The sequence below is a fragment of the Neoarius graeffei genome, chromosome 13 (assembly GCF_027579695.1).
Source record: "Neoarius graeffei isolate fNeoGra1 chromosome 13, fNeoGra1.pri, whole genome shotgun sequence".
Lineage (NCBI taxonomy): Eukaryota > Metazoa > Chordata > Actinopteri > Siluriformes > Ariidae > Neoarius > Neoarius graeffei.
The window spans coordinates 82,468,189-82,485,452 of NC_083581.1; the positions used below are offsets into that span (position 1 = coordinate 82,468,189).

The 17,264-nt window shown below is 44.7% G+C and overlaps 1 protein-coding gene across 1 annotated transcript in view; it reads right to left on the reverse strand.

The window, feature by feature from the left end:
* LOC132895973 (dynein regulatory complex subunit 2-like) overlaps positions 1-17,264 on the reverse strand; it is a 47,402-nt gene that overhangs the window by 613 nt on the left and 29,525 nt on the right. The window contains 1 exon segment of the mRNA XM_060936703.1: positions 9,139-10,180. Coding sequence (XP_060792686.1) covers positions 9,139-10,180 — 1,042 coding nt within the window.

Here is a 17,264-nt window from a genome sequence, read left to right on the forward strand (position 1 = left end):
CATATAAATCATATCACCATAGTCTAATACTGATAAGAAGGTGCTCTCTACCAACCTTTTTCTTGCTTTGTATGGAAAACACTTTCTTTGTCTAAAATAAAATCCTAATTTGGGTCTGAGTTTTTTTAAGAGACACTCAATATGTGTACTAAACGACAGTTTATCATCCAACCATATTCCTAGGTATTTATAGGAGGATACTTTTTCTAACTGTGTTCCATTCGTAGTACAAATAGTGTCATTACAAGGTGTGTGTGAACGTGTGAAGACCATAAATTTAGTTTTTTTAGCATTTAGCGCCAACTTAAGTCCTACAAGGGAATTTTGTACCTTGTTAAAAGCAGACTGTAAATAGTTCACAGCCTCCTGCACTGATGAAGCAAAAGTGTATAATATCGTGTCGTCTGCATAAAGATGTACTTTTGTGGGACTTAGTCCCGCACCCAAGTTATTTATATAGATAGAAAACAAAATGGGGCCTAGAATTGATCCTTGGGGCACACCCATTTTTACCTCTAAAGAGGATGAGGTGCAGTTATCAACAGTTACACATTGAGTTCTACCACTCAGATAGTTAGAGAACCACTTAATAACAGAAGGGCTGAAACCTATACTTTTCAATCTGTTCAAAAGAAGATCATGACAAACCGTATCAAATGCTTTAGACAAATCGATGAATAAAGCAGCACATGATTTTTTGTTGTCTAAAGCAGTAATAATATCATTCGTGACTGATGTTACGGCAGTAATAGTACTGTGCCCTTGTCTAAAACCAGACTGCATGGGGCTTAAAACACTGTGATCAGCTAAGAAATTTTTTTATTTGTTCATTTATAAGTGATTCAAATAATTTAGCCATGAAGGATAGTATGGAAATAGGACGATAATTGTCCAAATTAGTAGGGTCACCACCCTTTAACAGTGGGAGGACAAGTGCAGATTTCCAAGAATTTGGAATAGCGCCGCTGTTTAAACTTAGATTAAAAATAGCAGAAACAGGATCAGCTATCAATCTTGCAGCCAGCTTAAGAAAGTATGGTTCAATCTGATCTGAACCAGCAGACTTTTTACAATTCAAATTTATAAGTGCCTTTTGTACATCATATGCAGATATATAAGAAAAGTTAAACACATTCAAAAAGCTAGAAGAGACTGAAGGGGGTTCACTGTCCACATTGGAGGTTGGGAGGACCGACTGTGTCACCATTCCTACATTGATAAAATATTTATTAAAAACCTCTGCTAAATTTAGTTTACCCCTCACTTCTCCTTGTTCTGTTATAATAGCTTCAGGAATGGTGGGGAGTGGCACATCCCCCGAGGTAGATTTAACTAGTTTCCAGAATGTTTTGGGGTCATTTAGGTTTTCCTGTATTAAATTTAGGTAGTGCTCACTTTTTGTATTTTTTATTAATCTAGTACATTTATTTCTTAAAACTCTATAAGATAACCAGTGTTTCCCGTCATTAAACCATTTAGCTTTAGCCCAAGCTTCATTTCTTTCTCTAATGGCTACTGCAAGAGTGTCGTTAAACCAAGGGTTATCTCTACCCTTCACTCTATATTTTCGAAGAGGCGCATGTTTGTCTATTATAGATAAAAACGTGTTTTTGAAATAATCCCATGCCAGTTCTACATCATCCATATAACACACTCTATTTAAGTCACTTAGATGGATGTCATGCAAAAAAGCCTGCTCATTAAAACATTTATAATTCCTTTTAAAAATAAACCGTGGCTTCACTTTAATTGATTTACAGTTTCTTACACAGACCACTGCACAGTGATCACTAACATCGTTGGAGAAAACGCCCACAGCAGGGTACTTATATGGTGCATTTGTAAGAATAACGTCAATTAATGTAGATTTGTCCATTCTCTTCGAATTAAGGCGTGTTGGTGACTGTACCAGCTGTGTTAGGTGTAGTGCGTCGCATAAATCCCTTAACGTAGAGGTCGATAGCCAGTCCCAATTTAGGTCTCCTAGAACAACATACTCGTTTGGAAGTTTCTGTAGAAAATCTGTCAGTAGAGCAGTCACTCCAACCACAGCTGAAGGTGGGCGGTAACAACCCACCACTGTCAGATTTGCGTTGTTGGAAAGGTTCAGTTTGATGGCACACAATTCAAAACATTTTGGTTTGGATATTGTTTCAACGCAACAACAATCCAATGATGCTTTGGTATAAATAGCTACTCCTCCTCCTTTCTGTGTACGATCCACCCGGAAGAGATTATATCCATCGATATGGAGCATACTGTCAGTAATTGAAGGTTTAAGCCATGTCTCAGAGAGAACAATTATGTCACTTTCTGTCAACTTCGCCCACAGGCGAATTTCATCGATTTTTTTCAGGTTAGAATACCCCACAATATTTCTGGAGGCAGTTACCACCTTTTCAGCTGCAGCAACTGCATGCAGGCAAACAGGAAGTCCAGCTGCCACTGGATCCAGCCTGCTGGAGAAGTAGGCTACAGGTCTCAATCTATCCCCGTGTTTCTGCAAAAGAACACAGGTCATAAAACCCTTATTTTCATCTACAGTTTGAACAAATGGTTTATTGGGGTCAGGCAGTCCCAGAGTGGGTGCGGTCTGCAGAGCACTCTTTAGGGACATCAGGTGCGTGCAGGACAACCGCAACATTGACTGCTTGCAGATCTTGGACAAACCTCCACTCATCGGGCTAGGACGGTTTTCTTGCCTTCTTAACTGGGAAAATAGGAGCGTGCACTGGATAGTCCTGGCAAGGGACAATCACATCTGCCTTCAGCAACGAATCAAAGACCGGTTTTATACCTGCGATTGCTTCTGGTTTGAGTGGGTACTGGGTCTGTCTAGGCCTGAAATCTGATTTGGGGGTGATCACCACTGGTTCAGCATTCTTTATTAGGCCCACATCATGTTTACCTTTAGCCCAAACAGAATTTGGAACTCTTGCCAATTTGGGGTGCACCTCTGCTGGAGTTATGCCTGTGGAAACAGAGACAAACAGGCCACTATGGCCGGGGTCCCCAGGATCCCGGTCTTCAGTGGCTAATATTACGCTGTGCTTTTTTGGTCCCTTTAAAAACAGGGTGGCACATGTTAAGGAGCTGAAACTCCTAAACCCTTCATCCAATTTTAATGTGGATACCCTCAAATGAAAGCTGAAAGTCTGGACTTTATGTCCATGTCCATTATATAACTATAACTTGAATATGTTTCAGTAAACAGGTAAAAAAAGAAAATTTGTGTCAGTGTCCAAATATATATGGACCTAACTGTAGTTTTGAGGGTCAATCTTTCACGTACATGGGGGTCTGCAAACCAAGTCTTTTCAAACTCTACATCTTGCCCTTGGTGAACATGTGCTGTGCAATGTAAATCTTCCTCTTTCATATAATCTGTGTCAACTGATGAGGTGTTCAAGTGTGCGAGCTGTACAAGGTGTTTTGAAGTTTGTGCGAGTTGATCTGAGCAGAGCCGCCAGACATACACATACAGGGGGCTTCCAAACCCATACTGCACACCGCACATTTCACTTACTTCAATAGTTAGTCCATCTGGAGTGGACGTGAGATTTACTCCTAATTTGCACATTAAATCATGTGCTAACAAATTTACTGGACATGTATGTGAGATGAGAAATGAGTGGGACGTAACTATTCCTCCCTCGCTTTCACACGGGAGGTTGACTGAGAAAGTTTTGGTTACAGGTCGTCCTGAGATGCCCATCGTCTGAATAGAATTTGAGCTGAGCGGTGGGTCTACTGGAAGTACCCCATGTTGTATCACTGAGTGTCCTGCTCCAGAATTTACTAAAAAGGCATACAAGGGAGTTTAGAGAAGGGAGTAGTTGTGTATTTTAACAAACTTAATGCAACTTCAGGTGTATCTATTTGGACTGGTGTATCGGGCGTTTCTGTGTAGTCTTGCTGTTGCATACAGGTGCTGCTACTAATGTGTTTAACATTATGTGAATGCTCCTGTCTATGTGTATGTGTATCATCAGGTGTGTGTATGTTACCTCCCCTGTTCTCTGTGTGGGGCCCGTTCCTGGAGTCCGCCCGTCAGTCTGCTTTGCTGTACTCCTCACAGGGCTTCTGGCTGCTACTGTGGAGACAATTTCGAGCAATGTGTCCCTTCTGATTGCAGTTGTAGCAGGTTGCACCTTTTATCCAGGACGAGTCACTCCAGGTCGTCCTGTCTCGGCCCCTACCTCGACCTCTTCCTCTTCCTCTTTGTCCAGGCTGAACAGTCTGGAAAAGAGTGAGAGTGGCGGTGTGTAGGTCTTGGTCTCTTTGTGCCGACTTTGTCTTTTCCTTCTCTTTCATCAGACTTTCTGCATGCACAGCGTACTGCTCAATCTTGGTGAGGCTCAGGAGTGCCCTCCACTGCAGCCAGGTTCACAGGCCTGGTCAGGCCACTGTGTTTTTTTTTTTTTCTCATGCGCAGCAGTGAGACGGGCGAGAAACGCTGACACCACTTCACCATCTTCTTGCTTACACATACTGATCTTAGTAATGTCTATCTTCAAGGGAAAAGCACTGTCCAGACGAGCACAGACAGCAGTGATGGTATCTCTGTACTCACCATTGCCAGCCGTGCTCTAGTCTGGTGTAGTCATTCGCTGGTCAGCTTCCGGCCACTCTTTGGAAACCTTGTTCCAATCTATACCCATCTTGGTCATGATTAGGCGGCGAAGTTCATGGGTGGTCGGTCGGAATTCTCTGCAAAACATCAACAGTTCATTACCAAATCTCTTTCCTCCTACCTCTCTCACGTTGGGAAGAGAAGCCATGCTTTCCTTCATGTCAGCTGTCGTCCAGGGTCTGTGGACTAAAATCACGCTGTCAGCTCCAATCACTTCCACCATTGGAAGATGAAGGACTTCAGACTTTAGGTTACGGCCTTGTGGACCCACTGGTGAGCATGTGGCCAGGTCCAGGAGGGTGTCTCTTCCGTCGCTATATGCAAGACCGGATCTCATGTGTGACGGAGAAGCACTGAGAGGCGCTGATGCTGGAGGCAGCTGGTAGGCTGGGAGAGATTCCAGAGGCTCAGGTTTTTTTTCTTTGTCTCGACTTCTCTCCCTTTCTGTGGGTGAAGCGCTTGTGGGAGTAATGCTCTGCTTTGCTGAGGAGGCAGTGTGTGTCGGGGTGGTGGGGCAGACTCCAGGTCAGGGTCCATCTAAAATTTCAAACACTGAGAAGAGGGTGAGAGCCCTGCCTGTTGTTTCTCTCTTTTGTACTCTCTCTTACAGTAAGTATTTCTCCTTTCCATGCAGAAAACGCCCTCCAGTCCCCTAAGAACTTACCATTATCTGCAGACTCTTCTTTTTCCTTCCATTTCAACTTTTCTTCTAACTGTTCTATCTGCCTGGGACTAAAATTGCCCTTTTCAGGGAATTCTAAGTCCTTCATCCATATATCAAACTGTGCCACAGTCCTTGCCATATGGGGTTTTCATAAACTGGATGTTTGGGTTGTCATAGGAACACCCACTTCTTATTATAGCACATGTAGCCTCAGGCTTACTTGCTTCTTCCTTTCCTTTCCCTAACTTGCTGCTTCTGTTCCCCATTGTACACTTATATTAATAGGCTGTGACAACAGCGGCTGAGTTTCTTTATCAGGATCACAAGAAGAACAGGTTGGACTATGTCCAAAAATGCGACACAATAATCCTTTAGGTGTGTTCTTATTAGTAAACAATTTATCTGACATTTGCCTTAAACTAAAGTCGGTATCATTTAGCACAACAACCTCAAAGACAACTCGCGCATGTGTACAAAATCTATTTCTCTGTTTCAGAATTTGGAGGAGGACAGTACTCTGTTAATTCATCAATATTTTGTGTGCACACCGGTGTGTCCTTGCGACTTCGTAATCGAACCTCTCTATCCTGTTCCTCCAGTTGTTCACACAGAACAAAGGGAGCAAAACTCAATTCTCTCCCAGTTACAAATCGCTGAACGTGAGTCTGTCGAGGCACACACCCGTACTTCCCTCGCTCAAGTAGGTGAGCCGTATAATAACAAAAGTTCATCTCAATACTTTGTTATATACCCTTTGTTGGCAATGACAGAGGTCAAACGTTTTCTGTAAGTCTTCACAAGGTTTTCACACACTGTTGCTGGTATTTTGGCCCATTCCTCCATGCAGATCTCCTCTAGAGCAGTGATGTTTTGGGGCTGTCGCTGGGCAACATGGACTTTCAACTCCCTCCAAAGATTTTCTATGGGGTTGAGATCTGGAGACTGGCTAGGCCACTCCAGGACCTTGAAATGCTTCTTACGAAGCCACTCCTTCATTGCCCGGTGGTGTGTTTGGGATCATTGTCATGCTGAAAGACCCAGCCATGTTTCTTCTTCAATGCCCTTGCTGATGGAAGGAGGTTTTCACTCAAAATCTCATGATACATGGCCCCATTCATTCTTTCCTTTACACGGATCAGTTGTCCTGGTCCCTTTGCAGAAAAACAGCCCCAAAGCATGATGTTTCCACCCCCATGCTTCACAGTAGGTATGGTGTTCTTTGGATGCAACTCAGCATTCTTTCTCCTCCAAACACGACAAGTTGAGTTTTTACCAAAAAGTTCTATTTTGGTTTCATCTGACCATATGACATTCTCCCAATCCTCTTCTGGATCATCCAAATGCTCTCTAGCAAACTTCAGACGGGCCTGGACATGTACTGGCTTAAGCAGGGGGACACGTCTGGCACTGCAGGATTTGAGTCCCTGGTGGCGTAGTGTGTTACTGATGGTAGCCTTTGTTACTTTGGTCCCAGCTCTCTGCAGGTCATTCACTAGGTCCCCCTGTGTGGTTCTGGGATTTTTGCTCACCATTCTTGTGATCATTTTGACCCCACGGAGTGAGACCTTGTGTGGAGCCCCAGATTGAGGGAGATTATCAGTCATCTTGTATGTCTTCCATTTTCTAATAATTGCTCCCACAGTTGATTTCTTCACACCAAGCTGCTTACCTATTGCAGATTCAGTCTTCACAGCCTGGTGCAGGTCTACAATTTTGTTTCTGGTGTCCTTTGACAGCTCTTTGGTCTTGGCCATAGTGGAGTTTGGAGTGTGACTGTTTGAGGTTGTGGACAGGTGTCTTTTATACTGATAACGAGTTCAAACAGGTGCCATTAATACAGGTAACGAGTGGAGGACAGAGGAGCCTCTTAAAGAAGTAGTTACAGGTCTGTGAGAGCCAGAAATCTTGCTTGTTTGTAGGTGATCAAATACTTATTTTACCGAGGAATTTACCAATTAATTCATTAAAAATCCTACAATGTGATTTCCTGGATTCTTTCCCCCCATTCTGTCTCTCATAGTTGAAGTGTACCTATGATGAAAATTACAGGCCTCTCTCATCTTTTTAAGTGGGAGAACTTGCACAATTGGTGGCTGACTAAATACTTTTTTGCCCCATTGTATATCAGTCTTCATTGACTATGACAAATCTCTGTCCGTCTCTTATATCATTCTTTAAATACTAGGACAAATCTCTGTCCATTTCTTGTATCATTCTTTAAATACTGTTTCCACTAATTTCTTTACACAAGAATGCAAAGTTGTCACTTACTGGTTCGGTGAGCCCTGATGGCCTGGTCTCTCATCCGAGTTCTCAGCTCCGCACCGTAGCCTTGGGAGTGTTCCATCGTCTGAGGATCAGACGCATAGGGTCCACCCAGGGGACGCCAAATTGTAATGGAAATTTCTAATAAACACTTCAGAACGCTTAGCAGTTGTCTTTTCAGTCATTTATTATGGTAAATCATATAAAAGAAATATAAGATAGGAAAGAAAGAAAATTAAAGCAGAACATCACCTCTAGTGATGTGAGAGTACGCGCGCGCTCTGAGTTGTGTTTTAGTGGCTGTTATCTATATAGTCTAAAGGCATTCGCCTTACTGCCCGTGTCTTCACATGATTGGCTCAAGATTCTCTACGAAGCTTTGCTAATGAGTGCACCTGGCATGCTTTGGTATGTGCAGGCAGATGCAAGCAGGGAGAACTCAAGCTCCCTGCTTATCACCACCGAGGTCAGGAGAAGTGGTTACATCATGAGAAGATGCGTAGTTAGGATGAACTCAAGCACCCTGCTCATTACCACCAAGGTCACAGAAAGGCGATTACAACATTGGAAAAACATCTTTCTCAGTACACTAGGCCACTTAAGCTCAACACACAGAAACACAGAATAATAATGTTCGTCCATTAAATTTCCCTCACACTGTAGAAGCAGGTCCGCTAGGCTTAAGAGTAAGTCACACAAGCAGGCCAGGAGTTGGACTTGATTGTCAGAGGCTCTGAGAGACGCACACCATGGGAGCATTTTATAAGCGATGGGAGCTCAACCCCATCACCACCCCCGGCTATGACAACCTTGGACCCAGATGAATATATGACATGCGACTGTTTTGTTGGGTGGCGGAATGTCCTGGGTTGCGGGGCCTGTCAAGGCCGCTAGCGGCTTTAATTTTATTTTTTTTTCTGCTGTAGACAAATGGCCTTGTGCAAAATTACCTTTCTGGATGCGTGTGTAAAGGGACATACTAGTGCATCTCAAAAAATTTGAATATTGTGAAAAAGTTCAATATTTTCCATCAGTTATTTAAGAAAGTGAAAATGTTATATATTATAGACTCATTACACAAACTAAAATGTTTCAAGCATTTTTCTATTTTAATTTTAATCAGTATGGCATACAGTACAAAAACATAAAAAACCCATCTCAAAATATTAGAATATTTCATTTTGAGTTTGAGTAAAACAGTATGAACACAGTAATCTGTGGTTGGTAGAAGAGAGCAACTGGACTTGCTTGAAGATTCTTGAAAACATTTCGCCTCTCATCCGAAAGGCTTCCTCAGTTCTGTCTGACTAATAGGGAGTATCAGATATTTATCCTCTCATGGATCAATAGAATCAGAATTCTGATGGCTGCATTGTAGGTGGCTGATAAAACATGTCTTAGACACCCACCTCTGTTCAGTGATGGTCGTTCCAGGTTGACAAAAATGAACAATCCTCTCTGGCTAAAATGTCTGCCAGTTTTCTGGAAGTCCTTTCATACTCCCACACCAGTCGAAGGGATCTCATCCCAAAGTGCATAGAAACATGTCTGTGAAGATTCTCAGTCATCCAGGTACATAAGCACAAACGTTCCAGTAGAATCTTGTTATAACGTTGCCAGAACTTTTCCAGATCTTGGTAATCAACCGTTGTCTGTGCCAACTCTTTAGACATCGCCACCATAGCATGTGCTTTCTCCTGACTCAGTTCCTCAGCATTTAAAGATGACATGTAAAAGGGAAGCATCTTCTGCTCAGTTTCAAGCTTGCGATACATGTCAGCCATACGCAACAACCTCTCTTCCTCTCCGAGAACATCCTGCAGTTTTTTAATTGTGTTATTGCTGTATGTAATCTGATTAACTAGACGTGTTCTTTCAGCTTTCTGGGCAGAGCTGAGCTTAGCTCTGAGCTGTTGGACTTTCTGAGTCAGTTCCTCACGTTGCTCCTGAAGGTGACATGCATATGCCTCGTTCTCCCTCTGACTGGAGCTCTGATGAGAACACGGAGCTTTGATGGTGTCCTGCAGTCTCTGCACTTGCCTCCTCTTGAGGTTTATTTTCTCAATGTCAGAGTGCAAATTTAAAGCTTTGTTCTTCTGATCCTCAGTGGCTTCTGTGTACGCCTGCATTTCTCAGAGTTACCACTGCTGCAACTCCTGCAAGGTGCTGTCCACTGCGTGCCTGTTTTTGGTGTCATCACGTGCAATCAGATAGTCCTGTTTGGCCTCACTGGATATTTCAGCATAGCGCTGGCCCAAGGCAAAGCTTTCTGCTTTGATGTACTCACTCTCCTGCTGGTGCAGCTTCAAAAGCTGGTCCCTCTTTGAGTTGTACTCAGTACTGAGTTCCTTCAGACTGGTGCTCCAGTGTGACTCGAGTGCTGCCAGTCGGCTTTTCTGTACCTTCAGCAGATGATCCATATGCTGGAGATGAGCGCTTGACTGCTGAGCCATTTCATTCAGATCCCTCACCAGTAAATTAATGGCATTGTCCTTGCAGGCCACAACTCTCTCAAAAGTTTTTCTGAGTATTGTGAAATCTTCACGCAGCTCTGCCGCTTGAGTCTGGCGCAGGATTGCACGCCACTGCTGGTTCAACTTGTCCTGGTGCACCTTGGGCTGGTGTCAGTGTATCAAGACCCATCATGAACAGACATCTTCAAGAAAGGGGATACAACTTTCGCATTCCTAATATCAAGCTACTCCTGAGCCAGAGACAATGTCAGAAGTGTCTTATCTGGGCTAAGGAGAGAAAGAAATGGACTGTTGCTCAGTGGTCCAAAGTCCTCTTTTCAGATGAAAGTACATTTTGCATTTAATTTGGAAATCACAGTTCTAGAGTCTGGAGGAAGAGTGGAGAGGCACAGAATCCAAGGTGTTTGAAGCCCAGTGTGAAGTTTCCACAGTCTGTGATGATTTGGGGTGCCATGTCATCTGCTGGTGTTGGTCCACTGTATTTTATCAAGTCCAAAGTCAACACAGCCATCTACCAGGAGATTTTAGAGCACTCCATGCTTCCATCTGCTGACGAGCTTTTTGGAGATGCTGATTTCCTTTTCCAGCAGGACTTAGCACCTACCCACAGTGCCAAAACTACTACCAAATGGTTTGCTGACCATGATATTACTGTGTTTGATTGGCCAGCCAACTTGCCTGACCTGAACCCCATCGAGAATCTATGGGGTATTGTCAAGAGGAAGATGAGAAACACCCGACCCAAAAATACAGATACTCTGAAGGCCACTATCAAAGCAACCTGGGCTTCAATAACACCTCAGCAGTGCCACAGACTGATCACCTCCATGCCACACCGCATTGATACAGTAATTCATGGTAAAGGAGCCCCAACCTAGTATTGAGTGTATAAATGAATATACTTTTCAGAAGTTGGACATTTCTGTATTGTAAATCCTTTTTTTGATTGATCTTAGGGAATAATCTAATAATTTGAGATACTGGATTTCTGATTTTCATGAGCTATAAGCCATAATCAAAATTAAAACAAAAAAGGCTTTAAATATTTCACTTTACATGTAATGAATATAGATATGAAAGTTTACCTTTTTGAATTATGAAAAAAAGGAACTTTTTCATGGTGTTCTAATTTTTTGAGATGCACTAGTACTTTCATATAAAAAAACACTAAATTGGTCCAGGATATGCACTTTAATCCTGTGCAGGCAGACGCGATTCTAGAGTCTGTTGTGGCCCCAAGCAAAAATTTCCAGGGGGCCCTTCTGACCAGTGTTCATCACCAATATGTTATAAATAATCTGACACCAACGAAAAATGTATGAAACCAAAGTTTTTTTAAATTCCAAATGTGAAAATACAATGGTAAAGAACAATAAAAACAATAAAAAACAAAATAAATAAGCCCTCGGGCCCCGACTCTCGGGGGGCCCCAAGCAGTTGCCTGCCTTGCCTGTTCACAAGCTGCGCGTTCGTGTGCAGGAAGTCGTTTACGGTGTGCACAAGAGTCTATCTGATGCATGCGCCAAGGCGTGACACTCTTGCACGAAATTAGTACAAAAATTAATGTAGATATAAATATCTTATGCCGAAGTATTATGGCATGTTACAAAAAAATAAAGAAAAAATCTGAGTCCTCGTCTCTAATTTACGAGTCTGAGTCACCAGTGCTCAAGTCCAAGTCTCATCTCATTATCTGTAGCCACTTTATCCTGTTCTACAGGGTCGCAGGCAAGCTGGAGCCTATCCCAGCTGACTACAGGCGAAAGGCGGGGTACACCCTGGACAAGTCGCCAGGTCATCACAGGGCTGACACATAGACACAGACAACCATTCACACTCACATTCACACCTACGCTCAATTTAGAGTCAACAGTTAACCTAACCTGCATGTCTTTGGACTGTGGGGGAAACCGGAGCACCCGGAGGAAACCCACGCGGACACGGGGAGAACATGCAAACTCCGCACAGAAAGGCGCTCGCCGGCTACGGGGCTCGAACCCGGACCTTCTTGCTGTGAGGTGACAGCGCTAACCATTACACCACCGTGCCGCCCTCAAGTCCAAGTCGAGTCCTTAAAATTAGGGCACGACAGTCAGACTCGAGTAATACAAGCCTGGTAAAGACTAAACAGCTTGGTGTAAAACAGAATACTTTACACACAGACTGTTTTATGGGGACTGAGGCGCTGTTTACACATACCCGGGTATTTTTAAAAACGCATATTTTCTAAACTCCGTTTTCCAAAATAACTTTGTGCACACAGCTGCGTTTTTTTTTTTAAATTACGTTTATATTGATCCGCATAAATATGCTGTCAAGAGCTGTTAAACTACACCAGAGTGTGCAGGCAACTTTTTTGACGACATCGACAGAAGCGCGCATGTGAGTACACTCACCCTGTATGTACAGACGTACCAACTCTGCGAGTGACAGGAGTGAGGATCGCGACATTCTGAAATTTTCCTGCCATTCCTCCGGGACAACAACGCCATTCTCGAAATTCTCCCACCAGATAGCAGTCCGTCCAGGTCGAACCCAAAATCGCCGATGCTGGCGGTGGTACGGTCGGGCTCTTTTGGTCACCAGAAGCTCTGCAATTGCTGCCCTCCGAGCCCTAATGCGTCTCTGCTGGTCAATGAGCTTTATGAGCTTTATTCTCAAAAGCAAACAGGCGAATATAGCTCTTAATAACAGAAATGCTGCTACTCTGAGTGTTTCCATGCTTGTCATATGTACAATGGCCGCTCTTTTGTGGCGCGAAGATTGCCTAAAACTCCGTTTTGGTCTCTTTACACCATACATGTCAACCTATACGGAATGTCCGTATTTTATACGGATTTGATTCAATAAACGTCGTATACGGGCGTATAAATAAAGTTATACGGATTCTTTAAAAAAACTTCAATATTTATTTAGAGCTATAATCAATTCCCATGATGATAAAAGAACGCATAACATTTACAAACTTACTGTACACCACAGACAGCCAGTAAAGAGTCTTATGAAATCGCGCGTTATCTTGTGGTAGCGAGACTTCGTTTCACTTTTGATCATGCGCACACCGCACTGCGAGAATCCCGCCAACCGTGAAGTCATAGACGCCGGCTTCTGCGTAGAATCATACATCATCCTCGCCCGAGAATAAAGATGCCTCATTCATGTGCTGCGTTTAACTGTACCAACAGGTTTACCATCCAAACGAGATCACATGGGATTACCTTTCACAGGTGAGGCTGGAAAAATACTTTTCATTGTATTTGGTCATTATAACGTAATTTTACGAACAGATTTTCCTGACTTTGTGGCTAATATGAAGTCTCGCGCATAATAGCCGCTCGGTGAAACCTGTCTCCAAACAACGAAGTATTTCCTTCGTAACTACGCTGATAACACTTTGTGTTTTTGTCAAACATTGGAGCTTTGTATTCATTCTGAAGGTTTGTTGTTATTAATATTGAATAAAAAGTAACTGGGTTATAGAGTAGAGTGGGGGACTAAGCCCCCGTGGGGTAATACGCCCCCGGCCTGTTTTACCCAAAATAACCACCAGATGGCGCAAAGTTACATTTCTATTGTTGATATGGACTGGCTTGACAACGGGGATATACAAATATCCACTGTGGATCGCATATCAGCAACGCAGGGGAGACAGATCAAATTTCATGGTAAGTGATATAATTTTCAGATATCAGTAAAACTGTATTTAGATAGCTGCTATTTCGTCAGATATCACAGCTGTGTATGTGGTATGAGTAGACAAGTCAGTACGTTAAAAAAATATATTAGGTATAAAAAGTTGAATCACATTTTGAAAGTAAGACCCTTTTTTGTAAGTGTAGTCTGTGGGGTAAAACGCCCCCTTAATGGCGGGGTAAATGGCCCCCGGGGGCATCGTTTCCTTTTATCATAATTACTGTATTTCATACATTTCTGAATAGCAGATACATAGTTTTTAATAACATCTCGCTTACCTGATTGAGTAAAGCAAGTAATTTGAACTTAATATTAAAAAAAAATGAATATTAGCATTATTTATTGATGCACTTGTTCTTTGTTAATTCATGTTCAATCCACACAAAATTATATTGAAATTAAAATGCGAAATATAATAAAATAATGCATCTATTCATTAATTCAGGGATATTTTGTTGTTTCTTTCACATTATAGGCTTAAGTACTTTTGCTATCCAAACAGCTTTTTTTGAGTGAGGGGGCCTTTTACCCCACTGGGGGGGTAAAAGGCCCCCTTGGCACAATGTTTGTTTTTGTTAAATAAAAAAAAAAAAAAAAAGTATTAACATTAGGCAAACTTTAGGTGGCATTATTGTTCATGTCACTGTTGTCAAAAACTATGATAAAACTAAAACACATGGTTCATTTCAACTTGGAGAAAAACTGAATTTTCCTTAAGGGGGGCTTTTCCCCCACTCTACTCTATCATTGTTGATTATCATTCAAATTTTAGGTAAATTATTTTAATTTGCATCTTATACGGATTTTATAAGGGAAATGGATTTTGGAGGTTGGTTATACAGGTTTGATTGACCAAAGGTTGACATGTATGTTACACACAAACGCAAAACGGAGTTTTCAAAAAAATCTCCACTTTTCGTCTCGTCTTCTTCCGCTTATCCAGGACCGGGTCGCGGAGGCAGCAGTCTAAGCATGGAAGCCCAAACTTCCCTTTCCCCAGACACCTCGGCCAGCTCCTCGGGAAGAACACCGAGGCGTTCCCAGGCCAGCCGAGAGACATAGTCCCTCCAGCGTGTCCTGGGTCTTCCCCGGGGCCTCCTCCCGGGGGGACATGCCTGGAACACCTCCCCAGGGAGGCGTCCAGGAGGCATCCGAAAAAGATGCCCGAGCCACCTCAGCTGGTTCCTCTCGATGTGGAGGAGCAGCGGCTCTACTCTGAGCTCCTCCCGAGTGACTGTGCTTCTCACCCTATCTCTAAGGGAGCGCCCAGCCACCCTGCGAAGGAAACTCATTTCAGCCGCTTGTATCCGCGATCTTGTTCTTTCTGTCATTACCCAAAGCTCATGACCATAGGTGAGAGTCGGAACGTAGATCGACTGGTAAATTGAGAGCTTCGCCTTTTGGCTCAGCTCCTTCTTCACCACGACGGACCGGTAAAGCGACCGCATCACTGCGGAGGCTGCACCGATCCGCCTGTCGATCTCACGCTCCATCCTTCCCTCACTCGTGAACAAGATCCCGAGATACTTAAACTCCTCCACTTGAGGCAGGACTTCTCCACCAACCTGGAGAGGGCAAGCCACCCTTTTCCGGTCGAGAACCATGGCCTCGGACTTGGAGGTGCTGATTCTCATCCCAGCCGCTTCACACTCGACTGCAAACCGCCCCAGTGCATGCTGAAGGTCCTGGTTTGAAGAAGCCAACAGGACAACATCATCCGCAAAAAGCAGAGATGAAATCCTGTGGTTCCCAAACAGGATTCCTTCCGGCCCCTGGCTGCGCCTAGAAATTCTGTCCATAAAAATTATGAACAGAACCGGTGACAACGGGCAGCCCTGACGGAGTCCAACATGCACTGGGAACAGGTCTGACTTACTGCCGGCAATGCGAACCAGACTCCTGCTCTGTTCATACAGGGACCGGACAGCCCTTAGCAAAGAGCCCCGAACCCCATACTCCCGAAGCACCCCCCACAGAATACCACGGGGGACACGGTCGAATGCCTTCTCCAGATCCACAAAGCACATGTGGACTGGTTGGGCAAACTCCCATGAACCCTCGAGCACCCTATGAAGGGTATAGAGCTGGTCCAGTGTTCCGCGACCAGGACGAAAACCGCATTGTTCCTCCTGGATCTGAGGTTCGACTATTGGTCGAATTCTCCTCTCCAGTACCCTGGAGTAAACTTTCCCTGGGAGGCTGAGAAGTGTGATTCCCCTGTAATTGGAGCACACTCTCCGGTCCCCTTTCTTAAAAAGAGGGACCACCACCCCAGTCTGCCACTCCAGAGGCACTGTCCCCGACCGCCACGCGATGTTGCAGAGGCGTGTCAACCAAGACAGCCCCACAACATCCAGAGACTTGAGATACTCAGGGCGGATCTCATCCACCCCCGGTGCCTTGCCACCGAGGAGCTTGCAAACTACCTCAGTGACTTCGGCTTGGGTAATGGACGAGTCCACCTCTGAGTCATCAGCCTCAGTCTCCTCAGTGGAAGACATGACGGTGGGATTGAGGAGATCCTCAAAGTATTCCTTCCACCGCCCGACAATGTCCCCAGTCGAGGTCAACAGCTCCCCACCCGCACTGTAAACAGTGTAGGCAGAGTACTGCTTCCCCCTCCTGAGGCGCCGGACGGTCTGCCAGAATTTCTTCGAAGCCGACCGATAGTCCTTCTCCATGGCCTCCCCGAACTCCTCCCAGTTCCGAGTTTTTGCCTCCGCAACTGCCCGAGCTGCAGCGCGCCTGGCCTGCCGATACCCGTCGGCTGCCTCAGGAGTCCCGGAGGTCAACATGGCCCGATAGGACTCCTTCTTCAGCTTGACGGCATCCCTTACTTCCGGTGTCCACCACCGGGTTCGGGGATTGCCGCCACGACAGGCACCGGAGACCTTGCGGCCACAGCTCCGAACAGCTGCATCCACAATGGAGGTAGAGAACATGGTCCACTCAGACTCAATGTCCCCCGCCTCCCTCGGAAGCTGGGAAAAGCTCTCCCGGAGGTGGGAGTTAAAGACCTCCCCAACAGAGTGCTCGGCCAGACGTTCCCAGCAGACCCTCACCATACGTTTGGGCCTGCCAGGTCTGTCCAGCTTCCTCCTCCGCCAGCGGATCCAACTCACCACCAGGTGGTGATCAGTTGACAACTCAGCCCCTCTCTTCACCCGAGTGTCCAAGACATAGGGTCGGAGATCAGATGACACGACTACAAAGTCGATCATCGACCTCCGACCTAAGGTGTCCTGGTGCCACGTGCACTTATGGACACCCCTATGCTCGAACATGGTGTTCGTTATGGACAAACTGTGACTAGCACAGAAGTCCAATAACAAAACACCACTCGGGTTCAGATCGGGGAGGCCGTTCCTCCCAACCACGCCCCTCCAGGTGTCACTGTCATCGCCCACGTGAGCATTGAAGTCCCCCAGTAGCACAATGGAGTCCCCAGTCTGAGCACCCCTCAGTACCTCTCCCAGGGACTCCAAGAAGGCCGGATACTCTATACTGCTATTTGGCCCGTAGGCACAAACAACAG